At 59.5% G+C, this 8,462-nt stretch overlaps 1 protein-coding gene across 1 annotated transcript; it reads left to right on the plus strand.

The window, feature by feature from the left end:
• Window positions 1-445: 445 nt before the first annotated feature.
• Window positions 446-7,430, plus strand: LOC107319603 (maestro heat-like repeat-containing protein family member 7). Its single transcript, XM_085528290.1, has 22 exons — window positions 446-999; window positions 1,102-1,224; window positions 1,461-1,540; window positions 1,667-1,784; window positions 1,900-1,986; window positions 2,257-2,361; window positions 2,494-2,683; window positions 2,751-2,857; window positions 3,078-3,227; window positions 3,373-3,527; window positions 3,630-3,777; window positions 3,996-4,174; window positions 4,258-4,395; window positions 4,557-4,671; window positions 4,815-4,952; window positions 5,167-5,343; window positions 5,649-5,804; window positions 5,985-6,086; window positions 6,175-6,283; window positions 6,376-6,435; window positions 6,550-6,938; window positions 7,033-7,430. The coding sequence occupies exons 1-21, from the start codon at window positions 781-783 to the stop codon at window positions 6,717-6,719; spliced, it is 2,826 nt and encodes a 941-aa protein (XP_085384416.1). The 5' UTR covers window positions 446-780; the 3' UTR covers window positions 6,720-6,938; window positions 7,033-7,430.
• Window positions 7,431-8,462: the final 1,032 nt, after the last annotated feature.

Raw genomic sequence — 8,462 nt, forward strand, 5'->3', positions numbered from 1 at the left:
AAAGCATCTCAAAGATCATCCAGTTCCAGCCCCCTGCTATGTGCAGGGTCGCCAACCACCAGACCAGGCTGCCCAGAGCCACATCCAGCCTGCCTTTGAATGCCTGCAGGGATGGAGCACTGCAGGGCTGGGCTGAGGGCACAGCCCTTCCACTGCAGGGTCACTGGGGAGCCCTGAACGAGGGCCAGGACTGGGGGCCTGGATGGGGTGCTTGGGCTCTGCACACCAAGCAGGGCACACTGCACCATCCCATCCCATCCCATCCCATCCCATCTCATCCCATCCCATCCCATCCCATCCCATCCCATCCCATCCCATCCCATCCCATCCCATCCCATCCCATCCCATCCCATCCCATCCCATCCCATCTAGCTCAGCAACAGCTAGAAACACTGCTGCGTTACCAACACTGTTTTTCTCCTAAAGCTGAAACAGAGCACCAGATGCCAAGAAGGGAAAATCAACTCCGTCCCAATGGAGACCAGAACATGGTTTAATTTGACAGGGGGGGATGCGGGGATGGACTGAAGAAGGACTCCCGGATCCCAACACTGCAGCTGTGGCAAACACACACAGTGAATACAAGGGCTCCTTCCAGACCGAACCTGCCCAAGGACAGGGACGGCTGTGGGGCTCTGGGGCGAGCCCAGGGCAAGAGGAGGGGTTCTATGTGGAGGCGGATGGAACGGGGTGAGATCACAGCCCCGTCACAATGGGCTTTGACCACCAGGAGGCAGAGCTGGAACACGAGGCTCATTCGCCGCTGTTCCTCGCTGCGAGATGGAGCAGAGACCCCCACTCCGAGTTCGAGAGGCTTGGCCAGAGAGGCGCGGAGCATCCCGCACCCCCACGGCCCCGCAGGGGCCCGGCGAGGTGCATGGGGTGCAGCCCCAGCAGGGGCCCGTGGGCTCAGCTGAGGATCCTTTTGCCTCCGTCGTGTCACCTCAGGAGGAGGATCCCCTGAGCTACATCGACGCCTGCTGTGCATGCAGACCGCAGGTAGTGTGCACTCTGTGCTTCCATGGCTGCCCCTGCCCGGCTGTGCCCAGAGGGTGCCGGGGTCCCCCGATGCCAACCCCTGTAACTCCCCTCCTGTCTCAGACACAGGAACAGAAGCTGCGCTTTCTGGCCTGCGTCCGCACTGCCTGCACAGCTGCCATCACGGACAGCGTGGTCCACAGCCAGCTGTGTGACTACGTGCTGAAGGTGGTGCTGTGCATTGAGGTAATGGAGCACTGCAGGGCTGGGCTGAGGGCACAGCCCTTCCACTGCAGGGTCACTGGGGAGCCCTGAACGAGGGCCAGGACTGGGGGCCTGGATGGGGTGCTTGGGCTCTGCACACAAAGCAGGGCACACTGCACCATCCCATCCCATCCCATCCCATCCCATCCCATCCCATCCCATCCCATCCCATCCCATCCCATCCCATCCCATCCCATCCCATCTCGCTGTGCCCACAGGCGCTGCTGCAGGAGGAGCCCGCCGAGCACCTGGACACGGAGCTCCGGCAGCAGGCCATGAGCACCATCGCCGCCATGAGGTACCGCCCCAGCACGGCTTTGCCAGCGTGGAGGCATCGGTCCCAGCCGGGGCCCTGAGTGGGACAGGCTGCAGGGCACAGGGTGCTGAGCGGAGCATCACACCTCTGCCCTCTCTCCCCTCGCAGTGGAGCATGGCTGCTTCCAGAGGAGAAGAACGGTCTCCTGCGTGCCTGCCTCGGCAGCGTCCTCCACCTCCCTCGCTACGAGGACGACGCGGACCTGGATGCAGCACTCTACGTGGAGGTGCACATCAGCTGAGCCCTGGGGACGCTTCCTGGGCACCAGCACCCGGGATGCCCCTCTGCTGCCAGCAGGACGCAGCAGGGCAGGCCGCCCTGACCCCTGCCCTCCTTTGCAGACCATGGAAGCCCTGCACCACCTGCTGCAGGTGCTGGTGAGCGGCGCTGGCCGCTTTGTCCTCGTGGAGCTGCAGAACATCATGGAGGTTTGGATGTGGCAACGCTGGGGTTTGCGGGGATGGTTCAAGGCCACAAAGGAGGGATCCACACGAGGTCCCCCCAGGGCCTGCTGCGGGCAGGGGGTGCTGGCCCAAAACTAGCCCGTGTGGTGTTAGAGGGATGGGTGGGGAGCAGCGGGAAGATGGCAGGGCTGCAGCAGGACAGGGATGCAACCACCCACCCCGCTGCAGCTGGGGAGCAAGGGGAAGGACGAGTGCCCCGTGCTGTGGGCACAACAGCAACTTTTCTCTCCACAGCTCCTGCTGCCCTTCACCACGTGCCAGCTGGCGGCCGTGGAGGAGAGGGCTGTGGTGTGCATTGCCAGGCTGCTCGCCTTCAGCAACACCTGCGTCTTGCCTGAGGTAGGGAGTCCCGGCGCGCTCAGCTCTGGGACCACATCCTGGCTCCCCAGCCAGAGCCCACCTGTGTCCAGGCTTGCACAGAGCCTGGGCTGGGCCCTGCTGCCCACTCAGCCGTGCTGCCTCTCTCCCCAGCTGTGCACCTGCTTCGTTGGAACCGCGGTGTTCCAGCACAAGTGCCAGGAGAACCAACGCTTCCCCGTGCTGGGAAAGCTGGTCGGACACCTCATCCTGTCCTGCACTTCCACGGATGACAGGACCAGAGATGAGGCGATTAATGCTGTTCATCAGCTTTTCATCTTCATCGCTGCCCCAAGTGAGAGGAGTTGTGTTGGGCTAGGTCCCTCCAGATGCCCAGACCCCTCACTGACACCGTGTGTGCTCCTGTCCAGGACTGCCATGGCAACCGGAGGAGCGCACAGTACCACAGCTCTGGGACAGCCAAACTTCGCTCCACCAGGAGGTTTCCCGTGAGGACAGAGCCAGAAATATCTTCGAGGTACAAAGAGCAAACCCTGAGCCCACAGGAGAACCCAGGCCTGCAGTGTCAGGAAGAGTGCACGCACTGTCCCCGAGCAGCCCTGGTGCCTTTGGGGCCCTCACGCTTCATATCCCTGGCATCACCCAGCACAGCCTCTGCTCCCAGTTCTCCTGGGACACCTGCACAGCTGAGCAGCCAAGCAGAGGATAAGTCATCCCTCCTCTCCTCCCTCCCACAGGTCCTTCTGAAATACCTCCTGTACCCTGAAAAGGTCAACATTTTACTCACAGCCATTGAGAGCATGAAAGCACCGAGCCTCCACAGCACCCAGCTGGCTGCCCACATGGTGGATGTGCTCGCAGGAGAGGCTCGCTTCCCTCCACAACAGGTGGGAACCTGCTGCTGCCTCCGCTCCAGCCCTGGGGGCTCTGCTCCATCCCTGGCACTGCGCTTGGCCGGCAGGCAGCAGTGGGGATGGCAGCAGGGCCCTGCTCTGGTGCCATCCCATTCTCACCCATGCTCCCCCCCTCCAGGTGCAAAAGATTGTGAAGGCGATCCACAGCAGCCTGCCTTCCATCAAAGCCAAGCCAGCTCTTGAAAGCCTGAGCAGGGCCTTGCTTGTGCTGGCCAGCAAATTCCCAAAGGAGATGGTCAGCAGCCTGCTGGTCTGCTCTCTCACCTGCTCCAGGTATGGGGCCACAGCCCTCAGGGCTCCTCTCCCCCCCCCTCCCCACCCCACGGCCGTCAGCCAGGCAGGAGCAGCCACGCTGACAGCCCTGGGGACCTGCAGAGTTGCTGTCACCATGTGGAGGGAAATGCTCTCGGAGTCTTCAACCGTGAAGACGGTGCTGCAGGAGGTGTTCCAAGTGCTCATAAACCACACTCTGCAGCACACCTCCCCATTCATCAAGGAGAGGCCACGTGTCCTTGCCCTGGCCGTGAGTTCCTCATTCACCCAGCTGAACCCCAGCTGAGTCCCCACTCCCCTTCCCTGTCCACCCCCGAGCTTTCTTCCTGCCCTGGGATGCATCCATAGACCTGCCTGGGGCTCTGGGGGTCTCCCTCCCCCCCCTCCCTTTCTCCATCCCTACACTTCTAGAGACGGGATGGAAACCCAGGGGACAGGGCAAGAATCATATCCGGGTGCTTTCTGCAGGCAGCAAGGATCCTACCAGAGATACTCCAGCTGCCTCTGGTCCTCAAGGAGGCTGAAGCCACCTTCCCCCAGCTCTTCCCAGCCCTTCTCCTGCAAGTGTCCTTCACCACAGAGCTGACGCTGCAGGAGGTGGAAATCTTCTGGGAGGGGCAACAGCAGCACCAGCTCACTCCCATCAGGTGCCACATCCCCGTCCCCCTGCTGCACCCAGGGACCCGGTGCTGGGGCTCCTGATGTGACTCGCACCCTTCTCCACCTGCAGGTCCGCGGTGCAGTCCTTGAAGGTGCTGCTGTGCAGCGTGGGCCTCCAGAAGCAGATGGAGGCTATCCAGGAGCAGGGGGGCTGGGACGCGCTTCTCAGCACTGTGACCCACCTCCAGGGTGTGCAGGTGGTGGCCAGGTGGGAGCCCTTCCTTGTGGTGTCACGGGGGTCCCCAGTTCTCAGCCAAACTGCAGCCACAGCACCAGAGCCTGTGGCCCCTGCAGCAGTGGCAAGAGGGCTGCACAGCCAGAGCTGCGTCTGCCTGGTTCAGGGCTCACGGTGCCTTCTTATCCCTGCAGGGTGATGAGGGAACTGCCTGCTGCTCTGCGTGACCCCATCTTCCAGCAGCTGGTTGAGCTGCTCAGCACCAACTTCTACTCCTGGGATATGGTGGCCATGGTCTTCCTCGTTGAGGTGAGCAACAGCTGCAGAAGCAGAGAACACTGGAGGCTGCAAGGCCACTGGCAGCACGAGCCCTGCTGCCTCCCTCGGGGCCTGCTGTCTTTCCCCAAGCTGACTGTTAGATCCAGCACTAAGAGCCACATGTGTTGTTGCAGATGCTGGAATGCATGGACCTCAGCAAAGAGCTGCACCGCATCATAGGAATCTTTGCCCACTATCTGCAGAGCAAGAGGGTGGGCATGCAGCAGCTGGTGCTCAGGGGCATCCTGCAGCTCAGCAAGAGGCAGGACACGGTGAGCAGGGGTGGCCAGGAATGCCACAGGTTGGGCTGGGCCTGCCATGGGGCTGTAGCGGGGCCATGTACAACTCGGCAACTCTTCAGGCAGTGAGGAGCTGGTGCGCTCTGCCCACCCCATCACTGCCTGCTATTCAGGGCTGGTACTGGAGTAGCCTTGCCCTCATTACGCTTGCTGCCGTACCTAAAGGATGGGGTGTTTTTCCCCACAGGCAAGGACAATGATCATCTTCCTGCCGTGCATCATGGAGCAGCTGCAGGATGCAGATAGTGACATCCGTGCCACGGCCCTACCAATATTCAGCAACCTGCTGCACCTCCTGAAGGAGGTTAAGCTCAGCGTCATGGCTCTGGAGCTGGCCGGCAAGCTCCCAGCTCTGCTTAACGATGTAAGGATGATAGGGAGTCCAGCACACGAGGGATGTGGCTGCCAGCCCAGCGTGCCCATGCCTGCTGCCTTGTGACAGCGCACCAGGGGACTTTCCTGGCCGCTCACCAGGTTCAGGCACTGCGTGGTCCTGGGCAGACTTTCCGCTGGGCAGAGCTTGCACACTTTGGAGCAGTTCTGAGGGCATCCTCAAGATCTGCATCCTCTCAGCTCGGAGATTTTGCCCCCACTTCACTGGTGGTGCTGTCCCTGCTTGCCATGGACTTGGAGCTGCTGACACAGATGTCCTTCCTTCCTCCTCCACAGGAGTCCGGCACGGTGCGTCAGCTCTCCATCGACTTCTTCCTCAAAATGCTGAGCTTTGTGGAGGGCCAAGAAAAGAGGAAGATGCAGAAGACGGTGTGCAGGAACCTGGTCCTGCTGTATCTACACCTGCACGATGAGGAAGAGAATGTGTCCAAGGTGGGAATCAGGTTCATCTGGGGTAGGGTGATGCTGCTCCCGTGGTGCCCCCCATACATCAAGAGTACTGCAGCCCACAGCAGCATCAGCCCCTGCTGCTGCATCCTCCCTGCAGAGGGGCTCTGGGGACACGGGCTCTGCGGCTGCTCGGGCTGCGGTGCTATCTCAGCTCTTTGGCAGGCCTCCCAGAAAGCCCTCCTTGGTGCTGCACGGTTCCTGCGCTGGAGGAAGCTGGAGCACCTGGTGCAGACAGAGCAGTTCTGGCAGATCAGCGACTGCATGGTGTGTATGCGCAACAGTATGCCCATTCCCACACCCCAGGACAGGGTCGGGACCAGCCTGCACTGACCTCACATTCTTCCCTCTTCAGCTGACCAAGAGGAGGAGACAGAGTGCAGCGCAGGACTACCTGGGCGACTGCCTGCTCTACCTGCAGAGCCTGCAGGAAACCCTGCGACTGGAGGCCGTGAGGTTCATCGGTGAGCCACGAGGCTGAGCTTCCCCCATCCCCGGCCCTCCATGCTGCACCCACGGAACAGCGGGGGTCGCTGACGGGGCTTTGTGTTCGCAGGGCTCTTAGGGCGGCACATGAGGGATGAGCAGCGGGCTGACAGAGAGCACATCTACCAAAGTAAGCCAGGGAGTGGGATGTTGGGGCAGCCAGCAGGTGACATGCCTGTCCCTCGCTCCCTCCTGCCAGAGGGGAGAGCTGGGTCATCATGCCTCTCTGTTCCTCTTATCGCAGGCCTTCAGGGAATGAAGCATGACCCCAGTCCAGCTGTCGCTTCCTTGGCCCTTCAGACGCTGAAGATCCTGAAGGAAACGAGGCCACATCCACAAGGAGCCATTGGGCAGCTCTCCACCAGGCTCCGTGGCACATGGAGGAGGTGGCGCTCCTCCCGGGCAGACAGCTGAGCGCCCTGCAAAGCTCCCAGCATCTCCTGCCTGCTGCTCAGCCCCACTCCTCGGGCACATCACTTCCCTTTGCCGTGCCGCTCCTCACCTCGCGCTGCCATCTCCTTCAGCACCATTACCTCTCTGTGGGAAATGGGAAAACAGGAGATCAGCACTGCCCTGAGAGGAATGGGACGTGCAGTGCTCCCTGCCGCTGCCACACGCTTCCCACCACTGCCAGTAAGCACCAGCTGCTTTTCTTCCTTTCATGTGTTAAATGGACCAACACATGTGTTGTCATCAGTTCACCCCTCCGAGTGTTTTCTTGGTTCAGATTGCTCAGCAAAGTGAACATCGCAGGGAGCCTCTGCAAGGCAGAAAGGAACTGATGAGCTGCAGAAGCTGCTGTGAAGGATGAGGAGAACGGCTCAAAATGAAAGAAGTGAGTGCTGTAGGTAACACCTGGAAGAGTTTGGATGGAATCTTCAATGAGCGTCAGAGAAAGGGAAGTTGACGAAGCAAAGCAGCCATTTTTAAAAGCACTCTGGGGATGATCTAAAGAAAAAGAGACTAGAATCTCAGGCTCCCACAGCAGGGAGACTGCCAGGGGGGGTACGCAGGAATGAGATTTTGCTGTTATAGACAGCTCTGTATTACAGCAATTCAGTCTTCAGTAGCAGTGGGAAAAAATATCCAGTGGTAGGAGTTGTTAAAAAAGTTTTTCCCCTCTTTTTCTCCCCACTGCACAAGGTGCCCAACTAGAAGAAATACAGAAGACAGCAAAGGTAGCCAAAGAAGTGGAATTGCTTCCGTTCAGAGGAACAACTGAATGTGTCGGAGCTGTGCGATGAAGATCTTAAAAGATGGTAGAAGCTGAGGGAGAGGCCGACAGGAAACAAGTGGTCAGTAGCTTTCACAACACAAGAGCTACGGGATATCAAATGAAATTGCAACCAGTAATTGCACCAGAGAATGCACTGCCTCGAGATATGAAAGTTTACACAGAGATGAAGCAGAACACGAGGCAAGAAGAAAATGTGAGCACATGCTTATCCTGTTGGTCAGTGCATTCCCAGGCACCTGCTTGCACACCACCATAAAGAGGCTTGAGGATTGGGAAACAGTGAGAATTACACCAGACCAAACATGGATGCCACAGCCCACTTCACAACACGTGGGAACTGCGTCCTGTAACAAGGCCCTTTGGTCTACACCCGGTACCATCTGGGTGTGATGAGGATGCCCTCACGTATGCAGAATGAGGAAGATAAAGTAATGGACCAGAGTACCAAAGTAAGCTGGTAATGAGACAGATAGCAGCTAGTCATAACAGGAACTTCTTTTGCTTGTGCTGCAGATGTGCTGCTCGAGCCCCCGGATGTCACTTTGCCTCCTCTGCAGCCGGAGGCAGGAACAGAGCCCAGCGCTGCCCCAGCGCCCACGGAATGGACGGCGGCTGTTGGACAGACGGACCAGAAGACAGACAGGGAGAAGAGGACGCGCCTCCTGCGCAGAGCAAGGTACAGCTGTGCAGAAAGGCAAAAGCTCACTTGATCTTGATTTTCAGTACGAATACAGACACTGAAAGCGGGGCCTCACCATCCTTCCAACTTTCTGGGATTCTGAGGCCTGCTGGCTGGAGGGCCGTTCCCAGCAGATGAGCCCGGGCAGCGGAGGATGGCCAGAAACGCTCCGCGTTTTCTTTTCTTGCCAAGGGCACTTCTCAGCTGGGAACACCAGCGGGGTTTTTAGATTCCCAAAATG

This window comes from Coturnix japonica, chromosome Z (genome assembly GCF_054131305.1).
Source record: "Coturnix japonica strain WE chromosome Z, WE-NBRP24, whole genome shotgun sequence".
NCBI classification, from domain to species: Eukaryota; Metazoa; Chordata; class Aves; order Galliformes; family Phasianidae; genus Coturnix; species Coturnix japonica.

Excerpts from the sequence above, each read along its gene's own strand:
- LOC107319603 (XM_085528290.1), top strand. The coding sequence starts at position 781 with ATGGAGCAGAGACCCCCACTCCGAGTTCGAGAGGCTTGGCCAGAGAGG. Across the intron at positions 2,684-2,750 it reads CGCTGCCCCAAGTGAGAGGA|GACTGCCATGGCAACCGGAG; the intron begins GTTGTGTTGGGC and ends GCTCCTGTCCAG. Across the intron at positions 4,672-4,814 it reads CCATGGTCTTCCTCGTTGAG|ATGCTGGAATGCATGGACCT; the intron begins GTGAGCAACAGC and ends GTGTTGTTGCAG.